This window comes from Castanea sativa, chromosome 5 (genome assembly GCF_040712315.1).
Source record: "Castanea sativa cultivar Marrone di Chiusa Pesio chromosome 5, ASM4071231v1".
Taxonomy (NCBI): domain Eukaryota; kingdom Viridiplantae; phylum Streptophyta; class Magnoliopsida; order Fagales; family Fagaceae; genus Castanea; species Castanea sativa.
The window spans coordinates 56,699,505-56,716,638 of NC_134017.1; the positions used below are offsets into that span (position 1 = coordinate 56,699,505).

Sequence of the window (17,134 nt, forward strand, 5' to 3'; positions counted from 1 at the left end):
CTTTTTCTTTTTTTTCCTTTTTTTTTTTTGTTGTCTTTCTAATTCAGTGAAGAGTAATTCTTAAGTACTTTTAGAATTTGAAAAATGACACTTTCTCCTTTCATATTTATGATAAAGTTTACTCATTAAATTTATGGTGGGAGTCTACTATGAATGTGAGAAGAGGAAACATTATTTCTCTGTACTCCAAAAATACTTAAAAACTTTCCATTAATGAAAGTATAAGATATTACATATTGCACTTTATATTTGGTTTGATAAATAATGTAACTTTATTGAAAAAACGTTCTATATTATGGGACCATTTACAATCAAACTCTCAAATTAAACGATGAATTTTTTTTTTTTTTGAGAACACGGTGAATGATTAAGCAAAGATGCAATCAAATCATTGTCAGGTTGAATCATCTTAGAGTCCATCTAGATTTTAGGCTAGCTTTATGCAAAGATGCAATCAGATCATTGTCGGGTTGAATCATCTTATAGTCCATCTAGATTTTAGGCTAGCTTTATGTTATTAACGTCCGGTTCGTGGAGGAGTATTTTAATTTGGGCATTGATTATTGAACACTGTTAATGTAAATCAATCGTTTAACATTTTAAATATGACAAAGTGTACATTAACGAGTTTATGACTTCCTAGTCTTATAACACGCGCTTCATGCATGCAATGAGGTTTTTATGTTTTTATTTTATAATGTCATAATTTTTCATTTATTCAAATTTGAGATTTACACGTTTTCTTATTAATATTATGCATATAGAATTACTAATGCAACTAGGAGTGTCATGAGATTAGTTTAAAAAAATGAACAAATATTACACATTTATTTTGTAGCAAAAAAAAAGTTTTTATTTTATATATATAATTTTTTTTGAAAATTTAATTTATAAGTGGATAAAACAATTTGAAAATAAATTGAAGAGTGACTTTATTTTTTAGGTAATACTTTAATGGAAGTTAGAGTTGTATTTTTACAAGATTGTTCTTTAATTTTATATCTATTTAAATATATGAGTGTAAGGTCATTTTTAAAAAAAATCATAATTAAAAAAAATTTCTTAAATAGTAATATAGATAAAACTTATAATTCAATTAATTATCACATTTTAGTATGTATTGAAATCTCCCTCCCGTTACGAGTATTCAATTATCAAAAATATTGTTAAGGTTTTTTTTTTAATTAATTAAAAGATTATTTAGAAACTATTATTTATATATAAAATAAAAAAAAATCAAAACTGCCCGATTGTACAGGATTTTAAAAAAATCGTGGCAAGTCATATCCCTCCTTCATTTTTAATTCAATTGAGTCAAAATTCTCAAACACACCCAAATTCCAAACCCTAGAAAATCCCATTTTCCATTTTCCATTTTCCACTCTGCGAGAGTGGAAAACGAAACCAGAATTTCCCCTCAGTATGTAAAATCTGAACCACAAAAATGGAGTCCCCATCTTCTTCTACTTCTTCTCCTTCTTCTACTCGTAGTGAGCAGTACAGAAACTGGCAGGAACTCCCGAGGGACGTGACGGCGTCGATTCTGCAGAGACTGGGAGCAATCGAGATCCTGGACAGCGCGCAGAAGGTGTGCATGCATTGGCGCAATGTCTGCAAAGACCCCTCCATGTGGCGCGCCATCGACATGCGCAATCACGAGGACTTGGACACGCCTTTCGACCCCGAGAAGATGTGCCGCCACGCCATCGATCGCAGCTCCGGTCAGTTGCGTGATATCACCATCGAGCACTTTGGCACCAACGATCTTCTCAACCACATCGCCAACAGGTCTCTTCTATATTTTCTCTGAATATGCTCTCTCTCTCTCTCAATTTCATAATTAATAGTCTGTGATTTTTGATATATCTGTGTTACATTTTGGTTTTTGGTGCAATTGAATTGTTAATCTTTGTTTATATCTTTGGCTAACGTATAATTTTAAATTGGATAATTGGCCAAGGAACTATAGCTTAACTTGCACTTAAGTTTTCTCATTTGATTGGTCTCGAGCTTGGGGACTCACGCATATAAGTCTGTCTTTTTGTATATAATCTGTTGTATTTGTTTGGGATTCTGTAGGCTACTTTATTCTGTTTTTGCATGAAGTAGTCTCTTTTGAATAAAATCTTATTACTTGTCTTAAAAAAAGAAAAGAAAGGATTTTGGAATAAGGGATATTGAAAAGAGAACTGACTGATCCATTTAAAAGATTTGTGCCAGCGAACTCTTTTTGATTGGTCTCGATGTTGGGTTCAAGTTACACCCAGTGTAACTTCAAAAGAATTACACATTTTTTGGACCATTGATTACTATTGGGTGAAAACACACTCACGGTAATGTCATTATTATTCTCAAGAAATTAGTGATTTAGGTAATAACACTTTTTATCAAAGGAAAAAAAAAAAAAAAAAGGCATTAACTCTCCCTCTCTACACCATCATCTTCTTCCTCTCTCACATAATCTTCTTGCTCTCGTGCAAACAAATTGTAAGGAAGCAAGGCAAATGTTGATTGTATATTTAGCTAATTAGGTTTGCCGTGACTTTCACTCTAGAGCTTATTTGGGAGTATGGCAAGCATTAGAGATAGTGGGGCCATATCATAGAGGACATTAAGGTTCAACTCCAAGGTGGTGGTCCTTGGAGTGTTTGTTGATTATAAAAAGACAAATAATGCCACGAAAGTACTAGCCTATTTTGCCATAAACCGTGATGCTTTGCATATATTGATGTAAGAGAGCCCGTCTTTTTTAAGATCATTCAAGGACCATAGTGGGAGATGATGATACAACTAAGAGATAGAGTTACATTGTTTGAGCACTAATTTTTTAAATTGACTTTGGCCATGGGTTACTTTTATCCTTAGAAATACTCATTCTTAACAATTTTCCTCTAAAAGGATTGTGACTATTTCTAAAATTTTCCAGTATCTCAAGACAATATTGTTAAGAAATCAATGGTGGTGACCTGAAAGTACATAGTGCAGGAAAAAGATATGAGAGAGGATGAGAGGAAGAAGGTTATGATGTGGAGGAAAGTGGGAGTTAATGTTGTGTTTTTTTTTCCCCTTTAATAAGAAGAGTTAATGCTGAAATCCCTAATTTTAAGAAAATAATAATGACATTACTATGATTGTTTTTTCACCCTTAGATTTAATAATAATCAATGGTTCAAAAAAATTTGTAACTTGAACCCAACTTATATATATATTATCAATATAACTACACTGATTACCTATCAAAAAAATAAAAAAGAGATCCCAGCTTTAAAAATCACGTGCAAATTTTTTTTATACAAGATAGAATTTCTACTCTAGCCTAATCTAAGTGTATATGTGTGTGAAGCTCTCTTCTGGAGACTTGAACTCCGGCTCTTGCCCCCCACACCCCTCAAGCACTTATACATGAGGAGTGACCATCGCATCGAGGGTGTGCGGTGGTATCACGCGCAAATTTAATATTCCATGATTGAGATCCCCCTCATTTATTTGCTCCAAATACATATGCACTGAAGTGTCTTTATATACTGCATTTGTAATATAACTACACTGATTACCTATCAAAAAATTAAAAAAGAGATCGCAGCTTTAAAAATCACGTGCAAATTTAATATTCCATGATTGAGATCCCCCTCATTTATTTGCTCCTAATACATATGCACTGAAGTGTCTTTATATACTGCAATTGAATACAAATCTGGGTATCTCTCTTTCAGTACATGATTACTACACTGGGTTCATGACCCATTGGGTGACTCTATAACTTACCATTGAAAAGCAAAAAGAGTACAAGATTACTGTGCTTTGTATAGAAATTTACCCGATGACCATCCCCAATCTCATAACAAATGTGCCTCGTGCACTTATCCTATCCCAGCCTTACACTCCTCCATAGGCCACACCCATGAGCATGACTAGTGTGTACCATTACATTGTCCATTGGCTCAAGTTTCTCATCATCTTACCCTTATACTCCTCCATAGGTCACACCCCTGACTACTGCTGATAGACCCCATTGTCCATTTGACCCCAAGCTTCCCCAATTCCTGCACCAATCACTCTTCTTCAAAATTGATCTCCTGCATCTTCAAAATATTATGACCATTTTCCCAATAATACTTGATTGAAGGTGTATAATTTTCTCACCCCCAATCCCCCATATTTTATCTGGGAACACACTCAACAGCTTGTTTTCTCCTTAAATCCAATCTTTTCAGGCCATATTCAAGCTACAGCCCCTATACCTAACCCTAAAATCTACAAGTTTTATAGAATTTAAAGCACACCACAAGAACATGTATACATGTTGTTTCTAATAATCTAATCTGTCCTACACCAATGACCACTTATGTCAAAGAGAAAAATAGGGTAACTCTTGTTTTTTCTTCATTAAAATTCGGGGTGCTATCAGTTTTGTCACTCTCGCGCACACTGAGTGGTATGTTGTATACTTCATGCACATCGAGCCAATTATCAATTGATGAATAAGTAAATTTGCATCTCTAGCAATTTGTTGAGGACTTTAATCAAACTGATCTTAAACTACCTTTGCATAATATTGCCTATTGTTCAACACTCAATACATTTGGACTACTTTCATGTTTTAATTAAGGATTTAAACATCCATGAGGCTTGTGTAATTCATTACAACCTTGGTCAATTATAATTAGGCCTAATTGGTGCAGCAGTGACTTCTCTAATATGATGCCACAAGTGCTATTTTATTATGTAGTATTATAGTTGGCCCATATTGAAGAAAGCCTCTTTTTCCCAAGTATCAGCATATGTAAACTAATACTCATTTATAGGGCCATGACTATATGTTTACTAGATACTGATTACTAGTCTACTACTATAGGCTGTATCTTGTGTTTTCAATTGATGAGTTACAAACTTGGGATAATTTTCTTGTTTTTGATATTTGGACAAGCTTGCTTTTGTTGTCAGCTGACACATGGTCACAAGTACTTGGGTTGATAGCTTCAAATTTAGGTAGGAAGCTTTGGGCATGGGATTTTGTTAATTGGTTTTGTGGATGATTTGGTTTAGACAATGTTCCCAACTAGATATTTTGTTTTCTCTTATTTGAACATTTTTCTGGGCACAATAGATAATAGACGGCACAGCACATTCAAGCCCTCTTATAGAATTATGAGCCTCAATGGGCTGCTGGTTCTAGAAGAATATTTCTTTGATCACTTACTGCAGTTCACTATCTATATATGGTGGGCTCAAGCTATTTGTTCTCCAAAAAGGAATTTGTAGATGCAGAATTCTTCCATAATTTTGTAATTACTTTGTAACTGCCAGTTCTTTTTTATTTTATTTATCAAATCTATTGGTATTTTGGCAGTTCAAGTCAGCTTAGACGCCTTCGTCTTGTTTCTTGCTATTGCATTACGGATGAGGGATTGAATGAAGCAGCTGCAAAACTTCCATTATTGGAGGAGCTGGAGATTTCACTTTGTTCATTTTCAAAAGAATCTCTGATGGCTTTGGGGCGTTGTTGTCCTCTTTTGAAATCATTCAAATTGAACCAGCAGGGGTTTAGATGGCCTCACATAGAGTGGGATGAGGAGGCAGTTGCTGTTGCAGAGAGCATGCCTGAATTGCGCCACCTCCAGCTTTTTGGAAATAAGCTGACAAATGATGGCTTGAATGCCATACTTAATGGTTGTCCTCACCTTGAATCACTTGATCTAAGGCAATGTTTCAATGTCAATCTATCAGGGGATTTGGGAAAAAGATGTGCTGAACGGATTAAAAGCTTGCGGCGTCCCAATGATCCCACTGATGACTATGAATTTGATGCTGAAATTGATGATGGTGGATCTTTTGATGACGACGACCCTTCTGGGATGTCGGACATAGATTACCTCTCTGAGGGTTATGGGTATTATGAATTCTCAGGGGAAAGCGATTTCTCCTATGATGATTTCACTGACTATGGTGATTTTTATGACTTCGGAGATTACTATTTCGGCTAAGTCCGTTTGGTCCTTTTGTAAATTGCGTCTAAAAAAAAAGACTTGTGTGCTCCTGTATTTGTGTATTTGTCTACCGATATTTTGGATATTTAATAATCTAATTAATATATTCTACCCATGCAAATGCGTCCATTATTAAGCAACGTTATATTTTCGAAAAGTCTTAAATTATTATACAACTTCATAGCTTGACTTTTCGAAGGGGAAAAATAAATAGTGTGTAATAGGAGGCCCTTCTTTTCTTTTTCTTTTTTGAAAGGATAGGAGGCCCTTCTTGAAGAGTAAGGTAGAGAATAAAGATATTCAGCAAAAAAAAAAAAAAAAAAAAAAAAGGTTGAGAATAAAGATGAATAATAGAAGGCCTTGAGTAAAATGGGTATTAGAAAAACTCAAAGGTAGAGAAACAAAATAAAGTCCGAAGGTAGGCCCATCCGCTCCTTTTGGGAGTGGTGTAATAGGAGGCCCTTCTTGAAGAGTAATATTGAGTATAAAGATGAGTAATAGGATGCCCTTCTTAAAGAGTAAATGGGTAGTAGAAAAATTCAAAGGTAGAGAAACAAAATGGAGTCCAATAAGCGAGGCCTAGTAGAAAGAATGAAGAGAAAAGAAAGTAAAAGAGTTAGCAGGCTCAACCCAATGTAGTGCACAAATGAACAGAAGAGAAAGCAAAACGGGTTAGCAAGCTCAACCCTATATATGGGAGAAAGCTGATAATGCCCTTGTATAAGGGGATAAAGATGAATTTTGATTTTGCAAAAGTAAAGCAAGGTGAAACCGTGCAAAGCCACAATGGTAGGAAACACACGAAGAAACAAGACAAAGCCACAATGGTAAGAAATGTAAGAAGAAGAAACAAGATAAAGTCATAGCAACAAGAAACGCATGAAGGAGAAACAAGACTAGGAATGACAACGGGTCGGGTTCAGGCCGAGTTTTTTCATACCCTAACCCGCCCCGCGAGCTTAGACCCATTACCCAGACCCAGCCCGGTTAATAATTAGGTTTTTTATTCGAGGCCCAGACTTGCCCTGCAGGCCCCATTTAGCCCAACCAAATTTGGGCCCAATTCGCGACTCAAATCGTGGCCCAACCAAAAAAAGAAATTGAATTGAAGCCCAAATTCATTTTTGCCTAGATTCAAGCCCTATGACGTTCAGAGTCAAACCCATATAACGTGGCCTAAATGCTAAATCATAGACTATTGATCATAAATCAATAAATCACCTGTTAATTGTAAATCAATAAATTATAGTTAAGATTATAAATCAAAAAATCACCTAGGTAAGATAACCATTTAATCAGAAATCAATAAATCCTAGCTAAAATCACTTGCTAAACATAAAAATAAAATAAATCCAACAAGTCCAACAAATAAGTTTCACAAGTCCAAGAAATTAAAAAGCTACAAAATAAATCCCACAAGTTTAGAATAATTACAAATCAACAAATTAATCCAACAAGTCTAAAAAATTAAAAAGGCTACTAAATTAATACAAAAGGTCTAATCCTCTACAGCCGTGACAAAACTCTCATCCTCTTCATTAGGCTCTCCATCATCAAGAATTGATTGAAGTGTGTAATCTCCAGACATAGTTGAAGAACCTACAACAACAATGAAGTAAAAAATGAAATAAACTTCATCAAATTATAATTAACAAATATAAAAATACAATTTTGATTTCATTTTATAAAAGCAAATTGGTCAATTGCTAACCGTTGATTTCACTCCATAACCAATTCTGAGCACACGTCATTGCCTCTATAGTATTGGGATGAAGCCTACTATGGTGTGGACTAAACAGTCTCTCGCTAGTGCTAAAGGCAGATTCTGAAGCAATAGTCGTGACAGGAATGACTAAAATGTCATTTGCAATTCTTTGTAAAGTAGGATACTTGAGACCATTACTTTTCCACCATGCCAAAATATCAAAGTTTTCTCTCCTCTTAAACACTCCCTCATCAATGAAATGATCAAATTCCATTCTAGCAATCCTATGTTTCTTTGAACTACTTGAACCATTGTTCACAAACAAATCAAAAGATGACATTGCCTTACTCAACCTACATTTCATTTGTGCCACATAGTTTGAAGTACTTACAGGCATATGAGAACTTCCTTCATTATCTACAGGGGACTCATCTACATCTCCATACTCATCAAGCAAACCATAACAAAGATTCTTAATTTTTTCAATCTCCAAATCAGAATTATCACCATAAATGTTAGGATAATAAAACTGCAAAAACTTCATCTTATATTTTGGATCCAAGATAGCAGCAACAGCCATAACAACATTAACATCAGCCCAATAAGAATTAAATTTAGTAAGCATGCTTTTTGCTATCCTACTTATCATCTCATTTGAAGACAAACTCCATTCATTCAATACTATTTTCATCTCACACACCAAAGTAAAATACATATTAGTTGTGGAGTACTTACGACCAGAGAAAAACTCAGTCACACTATAAAACAATTCCAACCTTCCACAAATATCTTTGGCTACCTCCCAATCATAGTCAGTTGGCAAACAAGTATAAAATGCTTCATGTTTAGCAAAACAAGAGAAAACATCTTTATAAATCAATGCAGTAAAAAACATTAAATAATTTAAATTCCAGCGTGTCTTATAATCTAAGACCAACTCTTTGGTGCATTGAACATGCAATTGACGTGCATTTTCATCAAATTTCTGCTTTCTTTTTGGTGATCCAGTCCAATAAATCACACTATCATGAATCCTTTCAATACCATCACCAATAAGAGACAACCCATCTTGAACAATCAAATTCAAAATATGTGCAGCACCTCATATGCAACATAGACCCACTCAACATAAGAGAACTAGTATCAAGTTTGTTCAAGAGAAGTCTTATTATGGCATCATTAGTATTACAATTATCAACAGTTATTATGAACAACTTCCTATCAATGTTCCACTCTAAAAAACAATCAACAAAGACTTTAGCAAGGACATCTTTCATGTGTGGTGAAGAAACATAAACAAACCTAGAAATATAATAGGAATAATTATAACATAACTCAATAAACATTCAAGTTAACATAAAGTCTAAACATTCAATTTAACATAACTAAATAAACATTCTAAACTTAAAGTTTTTAACATTCAATTTAACCCAATATCATAAACTCAATTCATACAATTTAATAGACTGAACATTCATAGATCAAAAAATTACCTTAAAACCCAACTTTGCAACGTCCAAGTTTGATCGTTAAAGTGAGCGGTAATGACCATGAACCCTATCAGTTGTAATTGTCATCTTATTTCCATTCTTGTCCGTCATCTTCAAAGCTTTCTCCTTCTCATTATCATAAATTTTAAGAATGTCACTCTTCAAAGTGTTCTTGAGATAAGCTTAAACAAAGGTTGAAGAGAGCTCACAAATTCTCTAAACCCAATGTGGTCAACCATTGAAAGTGGGTATTCATATAGGATGACCATACGAGCAAGATTACTCCTCACTTTGACTTGATCAAATTAGTAAGCATTTAAACCCTTTGTTCTATCCACCTTATTTTGTTGTCTAATTAACACTTGTTGTCGCATATTCCTTATATTTTTAAACTTTAACCATGGACATCTTGCTAAATGATTACGCAAATGGGATGTACCTTGGGTCGAGTCACCCAAGTAAAGCTTGCCACAATGATTGCATTGGGCTTTAAATTTCCCATCAACTTTCTTCCTTGTAAAATGCTCCCAAACATTTGAGGTAGTCTTTCTTTTTCTACTTGTATCCACATCCTCATTTGTACCCTCTTACTCTCCCTCTTCCTTTGTCCCTTCTTGTTCCTCTACCTCCTCTCCCACTAAGTCCACCATTGGGGATTTCGGACTCCCAATTGGTTCAAAAGTTTGGGAATTAGCAATTCTATCAATCAAAACAAATATTCACAAATTCATTATTACACATACTCATTGATTAATGGGCACAAATTCATAATTACATTGATTCACAAATATTCAAAAATTCTATCAATCCAATCATAATTAAACATGATTAATTATAAACTCTAACACTTACTCATTGTTTAATGGGCATAAAGGTGATGGTGATCCTGAGGCTGAGTTGCCAGAAGGCGACAATGGCGAGGGTGATCATGAAAATGGCGAAGGAGACCACATAGTTGACAAGGGACAACATCCGGTTCTCAAGGGAGAGATGCTTGGCAAGGGAGAACCAGATTTTAGGAGTCTCCCATCTCCGTTTTAAGCAATGCATTCACAACAAACATAATAAACAATAAACACAATTTCTTTCATTAAACAATTACACTATCTTTGAAAAACATTTTCTCATAGAATTTATTTTTCCATTAAACTACACTAAATTATTCACTCCTCAAAAATGAAATGTCCACTCACTTTTTTATAGCTAACATAACAAGGCTTTAACATATATTGACAAACCAAACCATACACTCAAAATTTAAATAATATGAATCAACACAATAGAATACAGGGACTTTAATATTTTTTAATAAATAATATGAATCATTGTATTTAATCTTTTTTAAAAAAAAATAATAAATCAATAACCCCTCTTTGATGAAGACAGGGACTTAGTTTGGGCACAAAAATAATATGAATCAACAAAATAGAAATTGATGAGTTTTGGAAAAAAGAAAAATATATATATATAGAAATATATATATATATATATATATATATATTTATATATATACCTTTGCTTGGAAAATGGGACTCGGCAATTTCAATAAATCAACAAAATCCCTACCAAATACAAAACCGGGCAATTAACTCACAAAACTCCTCTTAGAGACTTTGGCAAATGCAAAGAGAAATCAAAGATGTTTGATTTAGCTACTGAACACAACAGACTAGACCGAGTACATAAATATAAAAAAAAAAAAATTTTGAAGAGAAGTAGAGAATAGAACAGACCGAGATTGGTGGTGAGTCAGTGACATTGACAGAGCTTGGGACGACGACGATAGCTTGGACCAACGGTGAGAGCTAGGGCAACGGTGAGAGGTTGGGTAGTTGGGCCGGCGATGAGATTAAGAGTGAGTGAGTGAGAGTGGTGAGCTGAAGAGATAAGAGGCGGACTGAGTGTGAGCTGTGCGTGTGAGCTAAAATGAAATGAGGATTAGAAAATTTTAGGGTTTATAACATACATATATATATATATATATATATATATATATATATATATATATATATATATATATATATATATATATATATATATATATATATAACTATGTCGGGTCGGGTCGAGTCTAAGTTTAGGCTGGGTTTTGGTAAATACCTGGATTCGACCCAGACCCATTTCGATTTTTTTTTTTTTAAAACCCAAACCTAATCCTATTCTTTATCGGGCCAAGTACCCGCGGGTTAGGTAGAAATTGCCATCTCTAACACAAGACAAAATCAAAGGTAGCAGAAACGCATGAAGATAAAGAAGCCAAAGAACAAGAAGTGGAGCAGTTGGAGCCCTGCTGACTTGCAACCCAGCCAATGCAAGGGAAGCAGGGCCCACAGTTGAAAAGGAACAGCAGGTATGGTTTAGTGAAGGGGGGGAAAAGACCTAGTTTTGGTATCCTGCCGAGCCCCTTTTGGCAGGTGCTTTGCTGGGAAAGCATACTTACCAAAATGGGTAGGAAATTGGTGGAAACTATCCGATGCATGTTAGAAAGTGAGGACAAGAGAGATTAATAAGGGTTTGTCGTAAAGAGAAAGAGAGAAATAGTTGTATTTGTGGTCGGATTGGCTTTTTCCCAAAAGTGGAAAGAAGTTCATCACTAAACAAGTAGTGGGAGTGAACCCACTACCAGCAACCAAAAGATAGTGGGAGTGAACTCACCTATATATGGCTAGAACACGCTGAGTGCCTGCAGAAGACAAAATGGTGAAAGCAAGGCAAAAGGGGAAATCACCTAGGATTGATCTTAGGTATAAAAGAATTAGTACCTATGAATATGATAAAAACATAACAACAGAACAATCATGAAAAGAGGGACTGCAACAAGAATGAGAGAACAGCACAATGACAAGGATGAGAGAATAGAGAGAAACATCAACAATGGTGTGAAGAACACAGCACCCAAGGGAATTAGAATAGTGAGTTGAAAGTGAAAGAAGAGTGAAAGTGGAAATGAAAGTGAAATGTAAGAGAGAATAAAGATTTGAAAGAGTAGAGTATACATAGCAAACCTAACATGCATTACTAGGCAACCTTTTCCCTCCCTCATACAAAACCATACCCTCTATCATTTCAATCAAGAGGATAGCTACTTTGTCACATTCTCCAAATTACATGACTTTATGGCCTTGTAGGTAATAAGGTTAAGTTAGTTGAAATTTGGGCTCTTTTAAGTATATATCCTGTGGAGAACTCTTTTACTTTTGTTATTATGTTTGTTGTTATTACTATTTATTTCTGTTGCTAACATTCTTGGATTAACAATGATTCTACTGTTACTATACATATATGTATATTTATTTCTCTTTGTTTGGAGTGTTTGGATTTGTGCACAAACTGGTTCCAGGGGAATCTTGTGGAGAGAGTTAGGCCCAACTTCTCTACCCCAGTAGAAAGCCCTAGTTTAATAGTGCAAAAAGGCACCCACAAATGGTATGGCCGAAAAGCCTAATGGACATAAAAAAGTAAATGCATACATAAAAATAATAATATAGAAGATGTTTTGGGTGAACCAATAGACTCTAGGAACATCAATAGCAAAGCTATCATCGTGGTTGATAGTAGTTATTGGTAATTACAAATGTTTAGCCTTAAGGCTCATACTTCATGATTAACTAATGTTTAAGTTTTATATATTTTTTCCTAGATGAAAATTTATTTATATATTTATAGTGTTGCATTACGCTTAATGTAATTAAACTTGAAAAGACCGGATTCAAAATCAATGATGGCAAAATGAAAAATTAAGTATTATTCCTTTGAACATATGAATAAACATAAGGTGATGCATTATTTCTTCTACATCAAAACATTGCTTGTTGCTAATTCTTGAAATACAAATATATATTCTTGGGTTATACCGTCGCCTCTTGTCCTTTGCTATTGTCATAGCCATTCGTCTTTTATTTTCTTTACTTGTTGACATCTGAAATGTGTACATGGAACCTCCTTATAAGTTGCCCTCTATCTGAAAAATTCACATTGTTTGGTTCTCAAACTTTTAACAACAATATCTTCATACTATTTTGGAGATAAGATTAGGAGATTAGGTTATTTGTTTTTAGGAGTTGTTATCTTTTTTTTCCTCATATGTATATGTAATTTGAATTGATTGCAATTGGCTTGGCTACCACGTGTCCTTAAGACACAACATTTCCCTCCCCTTCAAAAATTCTTGTCCTCAAGATTTAATCCTTTGTTGCAATGTGTAGGTGGTTCTCTTCACCTTTTCTCTTAAACCTCATTATGATTTAAACAACATAATCATAAACAACATCATTTTAGTAGCAGAATTTTTAAATCATGGTGCATATGTACATGGTTTCTTATGTTTTGGTTTGTTAGTTACTTTAATGTTAATAACATGGGGTTCTAATATTTAAAATGTATATACATATGTTTATACATGGAACATATAATCAAATTGTATTTAGAAAAGTTAAGATTTAACTTGCAAATAATAGGGTTCTTTGAAGGGGAGTACCTCCAATAGGGGTTCAAGATTTAGCTTGAGAATATATCCATGAAAATGTCGGTTATAAAACACAAAACTTTCCTTAATAAATTAACAAACACAAATAAACATATAATTGCTATAAAAAATTTTGAAAAAAAAAAGAGCTGACAAATTTTTTAAACTAGTCTAGCAAGTTATATGCATTATTATTGCAATCACACCTAAACTGGATTATATTACTTAGCATTAAAAAAATCACTGGTAAACGTCCTGACAAGCAACTAATTGCATATAGACCAACAATTCTAATAAATTACTTAACTATGAAAATATCAAGCCAGTGAGACAGCTTACCATTGTTGCCAATTCCTAAGAACCTAAATTATAAAGGATAAAAATTAGAGTTTAAGACGAAGAGTATGACTAAAAAAGCCCAATGAAAAAGAAAAAGAAAAAGAAAAAGTACACATAAGAAGTAATAATATAGAAGAGGCTTATGGTTGGCCAATAGACTTTAGAAAGAGAGATATCAAAGCTATCGTCATGGTTGATAGTGTTTATTGGTGACTACAAATTTTTAGCCCCAAGTCTCATACTTCATGATTAACTAACGTTTATGTATTATTATTTTTTTTCTAAATGAATAATCATTTGTTATAGAGCTGCATTGTGCTTCCAAAGTAATAAAAGATGAAAAGACCAAATTCAAAATAAATGATGATAAAACGAAATAAAAACATTGTTTATACATTATTCTTCATAAAAAAAAATTGTTTTCCAAACATATAAATAAATATAAGTTTATACATTATATATTTGATGTTAAAACATTTCTTGTGGCTAATTATTAAAATATAAATATACATTCTAGGGTTAATTACAATTTACCACATGTGATTAGTCACGTTATCACATTGCTACCTATGGTTTAAAAAAATGTTACTCTACCCACCTAAGGTTAGCTCAGTTACAAATCCATTACCCACCTCATCAATTCACAGTTCAAACATAAATTAAAAATGTAACAAAATTAAAGAAATCAAAAACAAAATAAAAAAGTTTGAGTTGTGTAATATGAACAACTCTATTCAACACAATATCTCACTAAAAGTTTAGACAACAAAACACAACCCATTTCAATTGACAACAAATTAAGGTGTTGCCTCTAAATATTTGGGTGCTTTTGGTTCATGAGTTTTCCTTGTTTCGGTGGTTGTTTGATGCTAAAATTGTAGTTGATGATGGGATTGTGATGGTAATGGGTGCAAGTTGATTGGAGATTTTCGGCCATTGTTGTGTTTATTGGAGTTCCACGAGAATTTTTAGTGGGTTTTATTGAAGAAAAAAGGAAGTGGGGAGCTCGTGCCTTTGTACAAATTACCACTTTTTTCTTGTTTTCTACCACTACTCATTATTTTATTGGTGAGAGTCTATATATTTGATATGTGTTCAAAATCTAGTCCTCCAAGAATATCTTTCTTCCATGAACGTAGCCAAGTAGGTTGTACCAGTTAATCACAATGTATTCAAAACTGACTCATCTCTTTTAAGCTCATATCTTAATTTTGACCCCCAAATGTGCAACACCTTTAAGCACAAATTTTGAGATAAATGCAAAATTAGCAATTTTTAAGGTAGATTATCAATGTGGTTTATAGAGTTGATAAATAGATTTACAATAGTGTAAAGTTGAAATAAAATTCTATATTTGTTTTTGAAAATAGAATAAAAGTTTATATATTTAAATTTAAGATTTTTCTTCATTAGTTTTATTGTAAATTAAAAAAATATTATTTAAAGATTCAAATAAGTCATTCTCAAATTTATTAATTTTTAACTCTAATAGATACACATATCAACTCAGTAATTAAAACAAACTCAAATCTGTACCAAAAATAACTATAATTGAAATTAACATGAACCAATTTAACTCCTGTCAAAATATAGAAACCAAATTGATAATGACACCAAAATGATAATGGTATTTTAGGTTCTTATTTTACCCTAGTAGATAATTCTTTTTTTTTTAATATTAAATTATTAAGTATTATTACATTGAAAACTGTAAGATAGATGTGGTAAAAGTTGTAATTTTTATGTGGTACTAGAATTCGACATTATCTATGTTTTTTTTTTCTTTTTTGTTGACAGCTAACACAAACTTTTGACCTTTTATTTTATTTACAAATTCAATCTCTAATTTGAAAAATTAGATACAAATGTAACATTTAAAAAAAAAAATGCAGAGTATTTGGTATTTCTTGAGAATGCATTCTCTAGTTTTGATACCAAAAAATGTAATTTTTATGTTATATATATATATATATATATATATATATATATATATATATATATATTCTTGTTAAGATTATTATATTTTATATTTCATAATCTTTAGAAGGAGAATTCTTATTCAACATTTTGCTTCTCAATTTTAATTAAAAACAATTAATTTGTACAATTCGATTTTTGTTAATGTAATTTTGATTTTTTAGAATGCAACTAGGAAAAAAATTTGTAATTTCCTCTTTCCTTAAATTGTAATTAGAAATTAGGCTAATGTAAACTTTCTTTTAGATTATAACAACAACCATGTCATGTAATTTTAATTTGTTAATTGTATGCACTTATTGTGTTTGTTAACATGTGGCTTGAATTTATTAAGTCAAGCTTTGCCTTTGGTGATTTGGAATTCTACTTAGAATAGGAGTACAAATTTGTTTTGGTTTGAAGTTTCAATTATATGTAAATCCTAGACATGAGATTAAGGATGACTATGTTGAGGAGCAGAAAATCTCACCCTCTTAAGATGATACATGATATTTGTAAGATCGATGTTTCATCATTGATGCAACCAACTTTTTAGGCACGCCATCTTACTAGTCAGAACTACTACGTAAAATATGAAGTTCAAAAAATAGTACTCTTATTTATACTTAGATAACATGGTTATAGAAAAATTTAACTTTTATTTATTTATTCATTTTTGGTAGAGAATAAGAGTGAAAAATGTAAAGAATAAGAGACATTAGATAGATTGTATCTTTAATAGGTTGAGGAAGAGGATCTATTTATAAACTTAATAAACTGGAGACTTAAAAATAAATCAAATAGGCCGCTAAATATGAAAGAATGTGAATACAAATTTGAGTTTAATAGGATTATAATTTATAACTCTCAAATAAAACTCTATAAATGAGTAAAATATTTATGGTCAAGTTTTGACTTAAATATTAATCGGCAAATAAATTACAAATATATATTTTTTTAAAATTAAAATACTTCAACCCAGATTATAGTGGACCTATGATTGTTCTGTATCATTAGGTCAAGGCACCTCAACATCTCACAACTAGCACATATCATCTTAAGATGGTGACATTTTCTACATCTCAACATGGTAATCTTCTAAATTTTGAGGAAAGAGGCTCACGCAAGGAGAATAGTAACCGCATCCATTGAACATTAAGCATATCTTATATATGGATGGCATCCCAAAACC

The 17,134-nt window shown here is 32.7% G+C and overlaps 2 protein-coding genes across 2 annotated transcripts; one reads left to right on the top strand and one right to left on the bottom strand.

The window, feature by feature from the left end:
• The first annotated feature begins 1,286 nt into the window (after positions 1-1,286).
• LOC142634204 (F-box protein SKIP19-like) lies at positions 1,287-6,102 on the top strand. The gene is made up of 2 exons (XM_075808497.1): positions 1,287-1,788; positions 5,351-6,102. Exons 1-2 carry the CDS (start codon positions 1,445-1,447, stop codon positions 5,982-5,984), a joined length of 978 nt encoding a protein of 325 aa, XP_075664612.1. The 5' UTR covers positions 1,287-1,444; the 3' UTR covers positions 5,985-6,102.
• Positions 6,103-7,485: 1,383 nt separating this feature from the next.
• On the bottom strand, positions 7,486-9,244 carry LOC142635460 (zinc finger BED domain-containing protein RICESLEEPER 2-like). Its single transcript, XM_075809610.1, has 4 exons — positions 9,186-9,244; positions 8,882-8,994; positions 7,699-8,793; positions 7,486-7,586 (listed from the first exon to the last, which is right to left on the bottom strand). Exons 1-4 carry the CDS (start codon positions 9,242-9,244, stop codon positions 7,486-7,488), a joined length of 1,368 nt encoding a protein of 455 aa, XP_075665725.1.
• Positions 9,245-17,134: the final 7,890 nt, after the last annotated feature.

Bases quoted from the DNA above. Each gene is read 5' to 3' on its own strand.
- LOC142634204 (XM_075808497.1), top strand. From the start codon at position 1,445: ATGGAGTCCCCATCTTCTTCTACTTCTTCTCCTTCTTCTACTCGTAGT. The intron at 1,789-5,350 runs GTCTCTTCTATA...GTATTTTGGCAG, and splicing joins CTCAACCACATCGCCAACAG to TTCAAGTCAGCTTAGACGCC.
- LOC142635460 (XM_075809610.1), bottom strand. From the start codon at position 9,244: ATGGTCATTACCGCTCACTTTAACGATCAAACTTGGACGTTGCAAAGT. The intron at 8,995-9,185 runs GTAATTTTTTGA...TTATATTTCTAG, and splicing joins TTGCAAAGTTGGGTTTTAAG to GTTTGTTTATGTTTCTTCAC. The intron at 7,587-7,698 runs GTTAGCAATTGA...TTGTTGTTGTAG, and splicing joins GTTATGGAGTGAAATCAACG to GTTCTTCAACTATGTCTGGA.